Below are 16,426 nucleotides of genomic sequence, written 5' to 3' on the forward strand. Positions count from 1 at the left end.
TACTTGCTACAGATTGAGCAATTTGACTGTTTAGAGCTTTTCACATACCTGAGCTTTTTTGATCACTTTTCGCGTAAAACACAACCAATTTAGTGCAGTCAAAATTCAAAGATTGACCGCTAAATATTATTTACCCTGGATTTTTTTTAAAGTTATTTAAATGCAGAATGATTTTTGATTTTAAGCACTTATGAAAAAATCAATCAAGGCTCAATATTTCCAGAAGCCTTTTGCATTTAATTTGAAATTAAAATCGTGTCAGATAGTGGACGTTCATGCAGATATTTGTTGACATTCTTTGAATAATAGTTATTGAAGTGGATGTTAAAATTGCGCACCATAGGCCTATAAAATGGCTATGCTGCCACAACTAAGAGCCAGAGCCACCCTCACGGTCCGCTCTCCCGTTGAAAAAGAGAGCGTTGCAAAACAACCACTGTGGGGCAGGCCCCGCTTCACCCCCTTTGCCTCATTCAGAGCCCCCACTTTTTGGGGAGAGCATCAAGTTGGTGGCAGTTCTCCAACAATCGCTGAGCACAGCAGATTACCAAATTAGAGTGCAGGTGTGTGCGTGAGTGACAGTGACAAAAACTGAAACCTGTGGCAAATCCCCCCCACTAAAAACTGATAAAGCATCCGAAAAAGTTGAACCATGCCCCCGAGAAATCTAAATCCCCCCATAACGCAGCTCTAAAATAACAGCAGTAAACAAGTTGGAGCTGCAGCTAAATAAAAAATAACAACCAAAAAAAATATCATAATAAAACACCAAATATACTCGAATGCAACAACGTTAATGATGTCGGAAAAAACTGGTTTGCTTGGATAAACATTTTAAGTTTGTTTTGGTCCCGCTTTCAAAAGGTTGGAGGCAGAGGGGATATAAACGATTCGAACGACTTTGAGCCAGGGTACAAAGTTCAACACGAATGAGCGCCAAGAAAGTACGACGACTTGTTTTCGCGAAACGCACAAATTTAGCATGCTTTGCACAGTTGGGTTCGCACTTTTAGCAGTTAGCATAAATTTTGAATTAGGTACTTTAACCTGTGTTTAAAAAGCATTAACTTAAAGTGAACTGTATATATATGCATAACTTTGATATTAACAAATATGAAACTCCTTTTCACCCATTATTCCAAATAACTGTTATCAACATATTACAAATTGTGGGTGTATTTAATTAGCGCTCCGTTACAAAGTAAACCTATTATTGTGCATTTGCCTGTGTGTGGGAGAAGCAAAGAATAGGTAAAACGTGTGTACTGCATTGTAAATGCAGTTTGATTAGTTATGCGAATAAAACAACCGCATTACATGTGAATGTACAAAATATAAGTTTCAAATGCAAACAATTGTTGAATAACAAGTATACGGCATCAATAATGCCCACTAACTATGCTATACTATAACAAACTGGATATCAGGCCAACTGAAACTCTCTCGCGCTCTTTTCTTACAAAACAGTTACAAGATCGATGCAACGGAGAGCGGGAGAAAGAGCTAAAGAGAGCAGTATGCAAATTAAGACGGCGAGTGAAAGAGCTAGAACTATCAATTTGTGTGGCTGAAAGCGGGAGGCGAAGAGTACTGAGGCCCCTTCTGTTGGCCTTGAGCTCTGCTTACGTTGCTCCCTAATTGTTGATTTTGCTGCTTTTGCTTTGCGGGGTTTTGATTTTGTTGCTTTTGTTACATTTCTTGTGTTGATTTTTTTGCTGTCTTACACGGTGATATCCATTTCAAACGCAGAAATTCCCCCAGCTGGCGAAACTTGTCGCCAAGAGTTTTGGGTTTCCCATTTAAACACTTGGCAAAGGTGAATGCACTCGCTAATTGAATAGGAAGTCCAGTTTTTCCGGAAATTGATTTACCCTTGTGGATCAAATGTTCCTAAGCCAACAACCAAATTTTGCAAGATGTTCTATAGCGTTATAAATCAACAAGGCAATGCATTTTAGATACTCAATGAAGCTCATTGGTCATACCTTTTTCTAATCAAAGTGTGTTTACGATTTTATTGAAGCGATATGACGAATACTTTTGAACCAAATCCCTATCTGCTATTTTTTAAGGTTGCCTCAATGTTGAAATCATAGAACTTAGTAATGGTATTAAAAACCCTCCTTTAACACAGTATTGAATGAGTAATATTTAACTTTTACGGTATATTATATCTATAGATTTGTTCCGCGTTATTAACTTTAAACTCATGTTAAATGAGTTGAAACAGTATTCGTTTCGATACTGTACAGTTCTACTCGCGACAGGTGTTCTAACGGGATCAGCAGATCTTGAGTCAGTGATCAAGGTCCACAAAAATCGGAGAGGTATAGTATACCAAAATTTAGGTGATAAGCGCGGGAAAGGCCTGCAAGTCATGCGCAGACATCAAGAAGCCACTGCACCGCGATAACGATAAGCTAAGGGTGTGAAGGGTGGTCTAAATGGGGTAAGGGGGAGAAGGTTCGTGGGAAGTCTGGTCTAGTACTTCGTAGCCACTGTGCACGGGGATTACTAAGAGTGCTGCACTGAAAACAACTTCAAGAGGCAACCTCTTTAACTCAAATTATTTGAAGTGTCAACAATTCCCGGTATCTTTACCAATAATTACACGGTGGTATCTCTCATTTCTCCAAGGGACAACGTGACAACTTTAAGGGCTTCTAGCAGATATCAAGAATATCGAGTGACTAAGAAGGCGGCTAAATCAACATTCGAGTATAATAGTTTACGTAAAGAAAATCTATTATATTACCTTTTAAATTTGTAGAACAGTTTTCAATAGGTGCAACTGCAAATGCAATCTATAGAGCCTTGTTTCAAATTTTCTTTGTCCACAAACACTTTTCTTAGCTCTTTTTTTTTTCGAAATGTATTTAAAACACCTTTAGGTTTTATTGTGTACTCTTTTTCATCATTTAAGATCACTTTTAAGTAGCATTGCATTATTGACGGATCGTTTCAGTTTACAATTAACAGTTGCAGCCACTGTCTTTGAGAGGAAGAGCGAAAAAGTGAGAGAGTGCATTCCGTAGAAGAAAAAAATTCAACCACAGCAGCTGAAAAAGATATACACTGAAAGAATTTTAGGTTTGAATTACAATTGGGCTAACAACTTTGCTTGGAAATTACTTTAAGCTAGTCAAAGTCAACTGCTTTTAAATTTAAATGTATATTCGAGTTTGATTAAAAAAATTTCTAGAATATTTACTTGTGTGAATAACAAAACATTTCTTTTTAATATTTTCATTAATGTTTTTTTAACAATTTAATGACTTACGATCTTTTTCTCTGGTCATTTCTATAATTTAATATCAAAAAAGATCACGTTACAAATAATTATACAACCTTTATGATCACCGATCATATTATTATTTTTCTTTCAGTGTTTCGGAAATAGAGACAGCAATATCGCGCACCACCAACGCGATCGTGCGTCGGTGTTTTGTTGTTGGTGTTGGTGAGAAGCAGCGGCATTACTTTTCTCTGCGCCGCAAGGCGACGCCAGTCGTGTTTCAGCACTCGACAGCAGCAGACGTGTGGCATCTAAAGCGGCAGCAACAGCAAACTCCGGACCACCAAAAAAAAGAAAACAAAACACTCCACTCTCTTTTTCACCAAACCAAAAGGCAGCCAGCAAACAATCAACATGAATCCAGTCGCTCAGTTGCTGCGCCTGCGCAGCGCCACCGCTTTGGGCAGCGCGACCACGCGCTCCATCAAGACGAACCGGCGCGAGCAGACCACCAGTACCGCCAGCGCGCAGCGGGAGCGGACGCAGGGCGTCAGCGAGACGGACAAGTTCCTGCACTACAGCAACGAGGACGGCTACTACAAGACCTCGCCCTTTGACCCCATCGTCGTGCCGAACGTACCGCTCCACGAGTACGTGTGGCGCGACTTCAAGAAGTGGGAGCGAAACACCGCGACGGTAAGTGCCACAAAAGTGATCTGTGAAGTGAAAAAAACGAATTTTTTAAACCCACAATCCTTGAAGAATTCCTAAGCAGTTTAATTTGTAAATCAAAAGCATTTCTACAACACATTTCATTATCTTCTAAATGTCAAGGAAGGGAATTCTTTACTCTCTTTAGATTTTAAGGGTTCTTAAGGATGCTTTTGTGTAAGGTTTAAAAAATCAGGTCAAGGTCCTTTCTTCGAATTCTTTGTTTTCATACGGTTCTTGGAAAAGAAAAGGTGGTGTTGAGTGTCAACATAAACAGTGAAAAACAATCTGTCTTAGAATACAATCAGTGATTTTAAATTGAATAAATTCTTGGAGAAGTTATATCGCCAAGGAAATTACTTTAGCTACATAGCTTAATATTTGGAAAACTTTAAAATAATTAAAAACTTTTCCCCCTAAAACTCTTCCCTTAAGAAAAATTATCAACTCATTATCTAAAAACTAATGAATATTTTCGATGGCAATAATTTACTACAGCCCATTAAAATTCGCTTTGGGGTATCTCATCTCCAACCGGTCATTAAAATCGAATTTACTATTTCAATGAGCCCAACATAAACGTAAACGTAAGCCGGAGCTCAATTAAAGCCCCGTAAACCCAATCACATCATAAATTCACGCAATCGCAATCGTTGCAATCGTTGTCGTAGGCGCCGCTCAAGAATGCTCTGTTTGTTTATGGCGGTTTATTGAACCTGAACCTACGTCTATATATAAAGTGATATTTATACGGGCGCTGGCATTCAGCAGTCTGATTTGCGTCTGCCACACAAATTTCGCAATGTCGGGTGTTCTGTACACCATGTACACTCCATATATCCTACATCATCGCAATTCCCCCACACGATTCCAAATATGTAGTTGCCTTCTTATCACTTTAAACACTATCGCTCCGATGGAGGGGGTCTAGGTATAGTCTATGCCGGTATTTGGGTCATTAAAGCCCCTGGTCCTCCGTCCCCTTATCGGACATCGCTAATGACGGGTTGTGTTGATAGGAACACCGGGTCCCTGATAACAACGAAAGTGAAATGTGGTAAAAAGCCAGTGAAAAGTATAAAAAAAACAAAAAGGGGGCCAAAGGGGCCTTCAATTCCGTTCCGGTCTGGAGTGTTATTTGCAATCGGATTTCGATTGCGATTCCCGATTCCCGTTTCTGTTCCGGCTTTTCATCCATGGCTCACTGGGAGCCAGTCAAGTGGTCGTGGCAAATTGCCCGGGAGTCCAGATAAGGAAAATCCCACGATTAAATGAATCGCGTCGAGTTACTGTCAGCGGGAACAAAGAATCTCCGTTGTAATACAACCCACTAATACCCACTTGCATAACTTGCATATCGCTAGCCCCTATATAGGAAAATTATCCCCAGGCGGCGACCTTCGTCGATTGTTTACACTTTTCACTTTTCGCCGTCTAGCTAGAAGCTATATGCACACATGTATAGTATATAATATAGTAATGTGTATCATGTTTGGGTCTTGTGCCCGTTGCAAATCAAAGTGCAAACAGTTTTCATTGAAATTTATTGCCATCATTTGTGCAATGTAGGAGAGGTTGGGGTCTGATATAACCGAGTAGTAATCGCCCACATGGTCGATTGGAGGCGTAACCAGAGCCCCGCCAATTGTTGAATTAAATGCAATTAAAACCCGCTTGCTTCGCATGCCGGTGCAAAGTTCGTCTTTTGTTTTCCTACTCGCTGGACACGCCCACTAGTTTTATAGCTCCGCCGCCTTTGGTGGCTCTTATTGAAATAGTGGTGATATATTTTATTTTCTTAGGGTTTTCTGGGAGATAAGATAGCGGTTTAGTCGTGTCATCATTATATTTCGCTTTTTCTGTAAATCTGAACTAATTCGGTTTCAGTTATCACCGCAATTTAACGCCGAGCCAACAGTCATGCAATTATTTGGAAAGCAAAATGCATTTGTTTATTTACTTATAAAGACAATGTTACATATCTTATTGCAGTTGTTTATACAAATTTTCAGAGTCAAAACTTGAACGTGCATTTATTTATATAAATTCTATTTTTATCAATGCAAACCAAAGGCGTTTTTTGCAAAATATTTCAATTTTTTCGCGAATCTATTCTAGCGTTCAGTATAACTGGCAATTTGACTTATATTTATATATAATTTATTGTCATGCAATTGATTATAGAATTTGTGAGTGCATTTATTTTTATAGATTTTTATTAAAGTGAACCGCACTCATGTTTATCGAACTTATTAGTAATTGTTAACCTTTTGAAGGCATCAGGATTTCTGGGAATTGTTTAGGTTCATAGACTAAGGAACTTTAGTGACTTGTAAACAGTTCGTTTTTGCACTTTCCATTCCTTGAACTTTAATTGAAATGTTTGTGCCTTTGAAGAGTGCATTTATATAGATGACTCAAATGTGCAATCAGTCAATTTTAATCAATTGCCTTTAATATATGCGAATTACTCAAGTGTTTGTCGCACCCAAATGAACCCCAATTTCTTGATATGACCATATAATGCGGTTTTAATTGCCTCGAACTTATTTTCGCTTACTTTTCGTTGTGTTTTCAATTCTTTTTTTTTTTTTTTGGGTTGATAATTTTGATGGTTTTGTTTTGATTTTTGTTGGTTTTTTTCTCGGGCAGACGTCAGCGGTTGATCGAGGTCCAGCCCCCAGATTTATGCTCGCACAGATCTTCAGCCTGTGCTGATAATTTGGCTGCTTCATAGCCAAAATTTTAGATATTTTCATAGATTAATTTTTTTTAATATCACAGCAAATATAAAATGCGGGTATTTGTACTGTCATATTTATTAAACATAATCTAAATGGTTTTCTGTATTTAAAGATACATTTTTATGCAAACAATTTACGGCTCAGGCACGTTAAAATGTAGCGAATCAATAGAGCATTTATAAGAATATGTTTTTACATACAATTTTTAACAAAAATCTTCCCATTTTCTATAGATAATTTAAGCTATTTATTAGCTACTTTTTTAAGTCAACACGACTTGCTGCCCGTTCTTCTCTGCTGAAAAGTCAACAAACGCTGCAGAGTGTGCGACAAGAGAGAGATAGAGCGGCACAGACAGGCAAATAAAGGGGGGCGATGGGGGGTCTTTTGGGGCCCGACTCGTTTAGACTTTGCAGACTTTGTACTTTGCCCCACTGAACTTTGGACCGTCCAACCGACTGAAGCCGAGCGAAGCGGTTTTTGATGGGCCAACCGGGGGGCGGATCGCGTTGGAGGAGGGGATATATAGTATATATATAGTATGGCAAATGCACGAAATGATTCTCGTATTTTTTACTCGCTTATTTATTCATTATGATGTGTGTATGCCGCTCGTTTGTGTGTTGTTTTCTTCAATTTGAGCAACTTGTTGGCGCTGCTGCTACTTATAATGCTTATTTTTAACCCAATGCGATATCCGACTACGCAAATTAAGGCGGACAATCCCCCATTCAGCGAGTCACCTCCCCCCTTTTTTTATGCCCACCCATTAAGGTGATGTTTGCGAATTCGTTTTCAACGACCTTCACCTTAGCCCTGAAACCCGTTTTAGGGTCAACCCTTTGAGAAGTCAATGCCAGCGAAAGTACTGCACATAAAAAATAAATTAAGATCATTTCGGAATGCTCGTAATTGTCTATTGATATTAATAATTAACTCCAAAGGTCTCTACTTCAGTACTTAAACAACCAAAAAAAAACTGTACTGACCTTAGATAATTTCAAAGGCAATACTTTAATCTAAACATTTTCCATATTATTTGAAACTAATATTGATAATATGTAACATTACCCCAGATAAATAAAGCTGATAATTAAGCTGCCATTGTTAATTTATAGGATTAGGTAAGAATTATCTTTTTAGAATTTGGATTATCTAATCGCATTAGGAATTTTTATTGCGCTTGTGACAAAGTTTGCATTGTTTGGCTAATTGGGTTGTAAACGAGTTGAGCACGGTGGGCGGTAATTTGTATTATCATAACTTTAATTTCACCATAGCACCTGTTGAACATTATTTTCTCGATTTTTCTGACAATAAATATTCTACTCAGTGAAAAGATTGCACTTGAAACCATTTTTTTGATAAGATTCTTGTGACTCTTTGTGTTCTCCCCAATTATGGTCGATTTTGATTCACCGTTATCTAAGGATTTGACTGATTACCATTCGATTTTATAAGGGATAGGCCTAATCTTATTAGTGGGGAAAACCAAAACAAAAATGAATTTTGTTGTGCACTAATTTGTTTTTATCAAAGCCTTTGTATGTAAACCAAATCCAAATGTATATATATCTGTATATGTATTGTATACTTGATTTATATTACCAAAATAATCAATTTCAATTATATTTATTTATTAGGTTTGCGTGATCACTGATCGGCAGTACACTTTCGCTGAAATGCGAGATGCCAGCGCCGCTTTTGCCGTTCGTCTGCAGACCAAGTTTAAGCTCCACAAGCCCGATGTTTTGGCCATCTGCCTGCCGAATCTCCCCGAGTATCCCATCGCCACACTGGGTGCCATTGAGGCGGGTCTTACGGTGACCACCGTGAATCCTGTCTACACGCCTGGTAAGTCATGTTTCCCAACTCAGGACCTAGCTCCTGATTGTGCTCCAAGAAGCGTTGTACAGCGGTGTTCGTGGCATTAGAAACAAGGGATTAAGGGAAACTATTGAACCTTTTAAACCTTTGAAAAAGTAGAGATATGCAAAAGCAAACATATTGTATAAAATTTGAAAAGAATAGCAAAAAAAAAAGATTGAAGATAACAGAACACAATGAACTTGAAGTCTTAAAAGGAAAATAACACACTGTGGAATTAAAATAATTCAAATAACGAATGACATATTGAAACACCCAAAACTGAAATTTTAATTAAATACCCCTAATGAAATCTTTCTCTCAAAAAGTGTATATGTATTTTCTTTGAGTCACCTTTGCCCACCGTAAAGTCTTTATAAAGGTTTAAGGCAAATAAAAGTGTAATTGTATGCCCAAATATTATGCAGGTAATTAGGCAAATGATTAGCTATTTTCGCGACCACCGCTGTACGTGTGGGGCTTGTTTTTTATTGGCGACCCTCAAGTGCGTCAAAGGCCCGTTATCTGGGGAGTCTTTATGTGGCGACATCTGTGTTCGGGTGTTCCAAAGTCGAAAGATCGTCACTGATGGTCGTTGTGTTTCGATTGCAGACGAGATCGCCAGGCAGCTGACATTCAGCGGGGCCAAGTTCCTGGTGGGCACGGTCGCCGGATTCGCCACCTTGCAGCAGGCCAGCCAGTTGGCGGGCCGTCAGATTCCCATCGCGGTGATCCGGACCCGCAAGGATGAGTCCCTGCCCGCGGGAGCCATCGATTTTAGCGAGCTGACCAGCACGCAGAACATTCGCTATGAGGACCTGCAATCGCCCAAGGGGGCAACCGGCGATGACATGGTCTTCCTGCCCTTCTCCTCGGGAACCACTGGTCTGCCCAAGGGTGTAATGCTCTCGCACAACAACATCACCAGCAACTGCGAGCAGGTCCAGGCATCCCTGGTGCTGGACCTCTTGGGTCCCCAGGAGACCCTGCCCGCCGTCCTGCCCTTCTTCCACATCTACGGCCTCACCGTGGTGATGCTCTCCAAGCTGGGACAGGGCTGCCGGCTGGCCACGATGCCCTGCTTCAAGCCCGACGACTTCATGAGGTCGCTGGACCAGTACAAGGGCAGCATCCTCAACCTGGTGCCACCCATCGGTGAGTAGAACTCAAAACAAATTTAGAACTTTATTTTTAGTTGCATTTTCAATAAACTAAGTTTCTTGTTAAGTTTTATATTGGCTCGATCATACGAGTTTTACATAGTTTGATATTTTTTATTTAATTTATTTTTGATACCACTATCGGCTAAAGAAAGAGGCAAGAGCGATTGCTGCTCAAGTTCATGATACTTATTAGAAGTAGGTACAATATAAAATTTTGCATCCAGCTAAATTTATTGCCACTTGCTAACAGTCTACTTCTTGTTTTGCATTAATGCCTATAATAAATTTAGCTAAAGCTATTTTAAACTGTCTGTATTATAAAACTGTATGTTATCGGATCGCCAATTTGCAGGTGATGGTGAGCTAAAATTAAACCTGTTTTATTTAATATGACGAAGTAGTTAAAAATACACCTGTTTAAGCTGGAATGCAGGAATGTTATTGGTTTTTTGTTGTTTATATTTAGGGAGAGGAAAAATATCTGGCAAGCTTTATTTTTTTAAAAATACCCTAAAAGAATTACGATCTTTAGACCTTAGATGATAGATCTCCTTTTTTACTGAAAGAAGTTTAAGTCTGTTAAGGAATTGAATTGAATTGAATATTGAATTTGCAATAGAAGTTGAAACTAGAAGCGCTGTAATATATTAAGAGTTTAAATGAAAACAAGAATTTATAATTTATTCATTTATATGTTTATTTTCCAGCCCTGTTCATGATCAACCACCCGAAGTTGACGCAGGAGACGGCTCCTTACTTGAAAACCGTGATGAGTGGAGCAGCTCCAATTGGCCAGCACGACGTGGAGCGCTTCCTGCAAAAGTGAGTGCTGCCAAACAATCGTTTTCGGTTAACCAAATTAATGATTGCTTTCTTTTAGGTTCCCAAAGGCATCCTTCAAGCAGGGCTACGGTATGACCGAAGCCTCTCCGGTGGCTCTCCTCACTCCGGATGGCAACAAGGTCTACGCCTCCACCGGAGTGCTGCCGGCCAACACGGAGGCCAAGATCGTGCCACTAGATGCTGTGGATGCCAAGGGTGTGGGTCCACGCACCACCGGCGAACTGTGCATCCGGGGACCCCAGGTGATGGCTGGCTATCTGAACAACGAGGAGGCCAACCAGGTCACCTTCTATCCGGGCAACTGGTTGCGCAGTGGCGACGTGGCCTTCTACGATGAGGATGGTCTCTTCTACATCACGGATCGCATGAAGGAGCTGATCAAGGTGAAGGGCTTCCAGGTGCCACCCGCCGAATTGGAGGCGGTGCTCCGGGATCATCCCAAAATCCTCGAAGCCGCCGTTTTCGGTATTCCCCACGAACTCAACGGCGAGGCTCCGCGAGCCATTGTCGTCCTGCGTGAGGGCCAAAAGGCCAGCGCCGAGGAAATCTCCGCATACGTGGCCGAACGGGTTGCCCACTACAAGAAACTCGAGGGTGGAGTCATCTTCGTGGACGAGGTGCCCAAGAATCCAACTGGCAAAATCCTGCGCCGCGAGCTCAAGGAAAAGTTCTCCGATTAAGCGGGCAGAAGAGGGATCTTCATACGTTAAGATATATATATATACATTATGTGATTTTTTTTTGTTCGTCTCAATCGGAGGTGGCACACAGATTCCTGAATTTAATCAAAATTAATATTTGATTATAGTTAGAAATTTGTGGCAACACCCCGCGGAACACGATGAAACATCAATGTTGGCCCTGGATTTGCTGATCCAAAGGCACTGGTTTAGACATTGCATTTACCACTTCGAAAATACTTAGTTCGTAGGCTTAGAATAGGGCTCGATTAGTCGCTCGATTGGTCCATAGTTAGTAAGTGTAGATTAGCCAGACGTTAGAACCCTATTCATTAACATTTACCTGTCGACAATGTGTAATCCTTATGCTTGCAATGTAACCTTTGATTATACTTAATGACGGACCCGATATTTTACTATGATATTCCCCCCCCCATATACATGTATCTATTTTTTTTTTTGCCTAGTACTATAAGATAATTGTTTGTTAATCCTATTGAAAAACGGTGGCATAATATGTCTACTAAATTGTATACCAAGTTTGCCACGATGCTTGAAAATAAAGACGAAATGAACTTGTGGAAACTATGGAGTTTTTATAGGGCAAACACCTACTAGGCGTCCAAATGGAAAAAATACAGGATCGCCTAGCAGGTGCATATTAATTTTAGCTAACTTAGATTTATTAGTTGCAACCCACTATGGATTTTGATCGCCTGATGACTGAAGTCGTATCATTCGTTCAAAAACAAATTATCCGGAGGAGTTTTGTCAATTTGGACAGCCAAACCGGCAAATTCTGGAAACCAAGTACCAGGCGAACAGAAGTGACTAGAAAGTGGCTACAAAATCCGAAATTAAAAATCGGCTGCCCCCTAAGATATGCAACGTTTCTCATTTGTGGATGGTATTTAAGATAACTGCCAATAGCAATGATTCGAAACTTGACTATATGCGAATCATCTGAAATGCTGGGTTTGAAACTCGGATATGCTTTTTTGGATTTTGTAGCCACCTTCTAGGCAATTCTGTTCGCCTGGTATTTCGCTTTCAGAAACTGCCAATTTGGACTCCTCGGGACTTGGTGGTTTCGGATCCAATGATTTGATTTCAGGCATCAGACGAATAAAAGCGCCTACCAGGTAGATATCCATTTTACTTAACTCTTTTTTAGTCTTTTCTTTTCAGACTCTAACATCACATTAATAATTTCATAAGTGTTTTTCAATTTATTTATTTACGACAAAATACACAAAATTTTACATTTGATTTATTTAGGTTTAGCTTTTAGTTTAGTTCTTCGGTTGGTTGTTGTTTTTGTTCACACTGCATTACAATTAGAATTACTTGCACTTAATATACAATAGAAAAAAATATATATGTGATGTAAGTGTGTGTGTCTAATGGGTGTGTGTATGATTCGGAGAAGTGCTTAAAAAATTAAGGTTAATTACTCTATCAAAACGAAAGGGCTGGATTAATTGCTTAACTATATAAATTCCAGTTAAGTGTTAATAACAAAATTGATTGCATTTTTTTATATATTTTCTGTTCTTTTGCTATAAACTAAACATTGTAAGAATAAAATACAAAAATCTTGTAAATGCATATTCATAGAGAAAAAAATTTGTTATATGTAATATAAAATATAAACATGAAAAAAATATTAAGCGGCAAAAACATACCCATATGAAAGTTTTATATAGGAGTCACTGAATAATAACAAAAATAAATATTAATTTCGCTTCGTTCATTGAATTGAATACAAAAATTCAAACGCATATGTGTGTGCCTAGTTAGTGTGTGTGTGGGTTTTGGAAGAGAGACATCTGCAGAGGAAACAGTGTTGTAAAGCTATATATGAGTAAACCAACAGATGATGTAGAAATCGATCGAGTAAAATGTAATAAATTTGGCTTTGGTATTTCTAGCAAACAGATATGGAACAAAAAACAAAACGAATTTATACTGAAAGTGACAATAACAACAAATAATCGTATTAAACAGAATGCTAAGTATCTAATGCAACCTTAAATGGCACGTTTCGACAAATATTAAACAAATTTTGAGAAACAAACATTACATCTAAATTATTTTTATCTAATACCAAAACGAAATAAACATACATATTTGCACTAGAAATGGTGGAGTTGTTATGCACTGACAAAGATTTTTGTTTGTGAGTTTGGCCCTTAAATTTGATATTTAGGAACTCGATCGGTCGACTCACTCCCTCTCTTTCCATTTGGCTAGCTAGCTTACAGATTTGGCTTTAGCCGATAGGCAGTAGTTGTAGTTTGGACAGTTGAAAATTCCTTTAGCAGATCGAAGTTGTTTAAGAAAGAGAGGGAGGAAGAGAGAGAGAGAGATGGTACTTATATATATAATTCTTTACAACACTGTGAATTGATGTTTAGCTTAACAACACTGTCATAAAGTTGAATGTGATTACTTAGAAGAACTCTTTGTGTATAGCATGTCTGCATGTATATAGTATATATAGTATAGTATAAATAAATATAGCTAACACACACTCTGCTTAAATGGTTTTCGCTTTAAAGTTATACAAATTTCACGTAGATTTCTTGTTATCGTTATCGGTTTTTCGTTTTTTGAGAGAAAAGGCCACAAAATGTTGCGTACGAAATGCATAACTTTAGCTGAGATTAACGTTGGTATCTTTTTTTGTAGCTTTTTTGATTGTTACGCGGGCAAACATCACACACACACACACACACTGCCACACCACACAGACGAGTCGAGTGTATGTGTGTATTGCATGTGTGCATATACATATACAAATATATATATATAAATATAATATCGGAGTACATTTTGCTACGTTCGATTGCAATTCGAAACTCAAGTTTTGAGCTTCAAGTTCGGTTCGCTGCTGTCTCGCTCTAACAAATGCCCGTTCCCTCTCTAACACACTATTTCCGTCCTTTTCTGCCACTCTGTTGCCGTTTCTTTCACTTCGTATCTTCCCATCCCTTTCCATATTCAATCGTTTACAATTCCTTTGCGCTGCGTTACGTTGTCATCGCCATTTCCTGGATATCCCATTCCATTAGGTTTCACGCCTTGGCCCCGGGAATCTTGGACAGAACCTTGGATAGATCCACTCCGGTTAATGCGTTGATAGAGGGTGGCAGTTGGGCCACCAAGCGGGTCACATCGTTGGTGATATTATCGTTGCCGCCGATCAAAACGATCTCATCCGTCTTGGCAAGCGGTGCAGCCACCTCGGCGGCAATCTGTTGAGGATTTGAAAGGGGTTTTAGTACAGTTTCAAGAGAAAACTATCCATGAATAGAAACACCAACCTTCGGCAGCGATTCGAGAACGATGTTCATGATGGCAGCATCGCCGTACTGCTTGTACACGTGGGCCTTCATGCGCATGCGCTCCGCCTCCGCCTTTCCGACCAACTCGATGGCATGGGCCTCCGCCGATCCGATCTTACGGATCCGCTCCGCCTCGGCACGGGCACTCTCAATGGTCTGGCATCTGAAGTGTACAGAACATTTATTTTTAGTACGGGTTTTCATATTTGCAATCAAATTATTTATATATTAACAAAGAAATACAATCTTTAAATACAAAAACTTATTTTTGTCAGTTTTTCTGATAAGCAATGGATCATATTCCATAATTACTTATTATAATACTCGTATATTGATGATGTATGCTCCTTTAGTCATTCCTTATATTTAAGTCAAATTTTCATAAATAAAATTTAAGATTGAGCAGCATTGGATTTTTTCCAACTTCTTGAATGATTAATAGTTTAAAATAATTTATTTTATTATCATGTTACTATTGGAGTTTCTATGGCTTAAACGTTTCAGACATGCCACAAAACATTTGTTTACATTGAAATTACTAGAGCTACGGCTACGCTTATAAATATCTATTTATTACAATTATCTATTATTGTAAACATTCGTGCTGAAATGGGGTTTATCTACAGATAGATAATGGTTACCTTTACGGCACTTAATAAAACTGTAACGCTGATATTAAAGTGGCCATAATAACGAGTATAATTTATTGCAACAAGTGAAACGATAAAATGTAGACAACATTTTAATTCAAAATCGTTATAAGTGTGAGCACGAACCTTGAGTTATAGAAAATTATAAATTACTTATCAGAAAACCTGGCATGAAGATATAAGTTGATGTATTTGAGGTTTACTAATAATTAGTATATGGTTAAGTACTACTTATTTTACTAAAATGTATATTATTGGTATTTTATAATAAAAACACAGTCACAATTACTTGATTCACTTGATTGGGTGTAGTTGGTTTTTGAGATAACCTTGCCATACTTAGAGGTGGATAATCCCCCTCTAGACTTATACTTATGTCACTTACTGTTTGGCCTGGGCGAGGGTCTGCAGGCGGAAGGCCTCCGCCTCGGCGGGCAGCTTGACGGTGCCGGTGAGCTCGCGATCCTTGCGCTGCACCTCCTGCGACTCGATCTCGATCTGCTTGCGCCGCTCGACGACCTCGATCTGGATCTCCTCGTTACGGATGCGCTGGCGGATCTTGGCCGCCTGCAGTTCGTAGGCCAACTGCGACTCGGCCTTGGCCGTGTTGATCTCCTGATCGAAGTTGGCCTTCTGCAGCTTGTACATGCGTGTGTTGTCCTCGATCTTCGTGTCCGTTGAGTACTTCACATCCATGGCGCTCTTCTCGCACTCGGCCTCCCGAATTCCGGCATCTCGATTGGCCTCCGCCACGCCGGCATCGGCATCCCTCTTGACCACGGCCGTTTGGGCCTTGCCCAAGGAGGCCAGGTACTGCACATCGTCGTAGACATCCTTGATGGTGAACGAGAGGATCTCGATGCCCATGCGACCCACATCAGGTGCGGCGACCTCGCGCACCAAGGCAGCGAATTGGTCGCGGTCCTTGTACACCTCTTCGACTGTAAGCGTTCCTGCAAGGACACACAGCCAAACAATCGAATATTAAATTGGGCTTCTAAGTGGGGGAAACTAAGTAAACATATAGAAAGTACACAAGAAAAACAAATGACAGCTGAACACTTGGTTTGGTTTTTCAAACACAATTCACAATATAGCTTTTAAATCATTCAGGTCTTATTTCGTTTATTTTGGTTATTGCAAACTTGTAAACAGCACATCAAAATTCAGTGAAATATGCAGCAGTC

The 16,426-nt window shown here is 39.5% G+C and overlaps 3 protein-coding genes across 8 annotated transcripts in view; 1 reads left to right on the forward strand and 2 right to left on the reverse strand.

Annotated features, from left to right (window-relative positions):
- Nucleotides 1–3,015, reverse strand: part of LOC108094607 (potassium voltage-gated channel protein eag) — a 62,850-nt gene extending 59,835 nt beyond the window's left edge. Inside the window, exon 1 of the mRNA XM_017195261.2 lies at nt 2,756–3,015. The gene's annotated coding sequence lies outside the window, so the exon portion shown is untranslated. The remainder of the gene's footprint in view (nt 1–2,755) is intronic.
- Nucleotides 3,016–3,412: 397 nt separating this feature from the next.
- Nucleotides 3,413–11,827, forward strand: LOC108094608 (4-coumarate--CoA ligase 3). Its single transcript, XM_017195273.2, has 5 exons — nt 3,413–3,931; nt 8,334–8,544; nt 9,169–9,711; nt 10,427–10,541; nt 10,600–11,827. Exons 1-5 carry the CDS (start codon nt 3,650–3,652, stop codon nt 11,240–11,242), a joined length of 1,794 nt encoding a protein of 597 aa, XP_017050762.1. The 5' UTR covers nt 3,413–3,649; the 3' UTR covers nt 11,243–11,827.
- Nucleotides 11,828–12,460: 633 nt separating this feature from the next.
- LOC108094654 (flotillin-2) overlaps nt 12,461–16,426 on the reverse strand; it is a 108,928-nt gene continuing 104,962 nt past the window's right edge. For all 6 annotated transcript variants that reach the window (XM_043207539.1, XM_043207543.1, XM_043207542.1 and 3 more), the window contains 3 exons: nt 15,625–16,192; nt 14,569–14,752; nt 12,461–14,499 (listed from right to left, as the gene is read on the reverse strand). In XM_043207539.1, coding sequence (XP_043063474.1) covers nt 14,320–14,499; nt 14,569–14,752; nt 15,625–16,192 — 932 coding nt within the window. In that variant the 3' untranslated portion in view covers nt 12,461–14,319. The remainder of the gene's footprint in view (nt 14,500–14,568; nt 14,753–15,624; nt 16,193–16,426) is intronic.

The sequence above is a fragment of the Drosophila ficusphila genome, unplaced genomic scaffold, assembly GCF_018152265.1.
Source record: "Drosophila ficusphila isolate 14025-0441.05 unplaced genomic scaffold, ASM1815226v1 contig_198, whole genome shotgun sequence".
In the NCBI taxonomy this organism is placed as follows: domain Eukaryota; kingdom Metazoa; phylum Arthropoda; class Insecta; order Diptera; family Drosophilidae; genus Drosophila; species Drosophila ficusphila.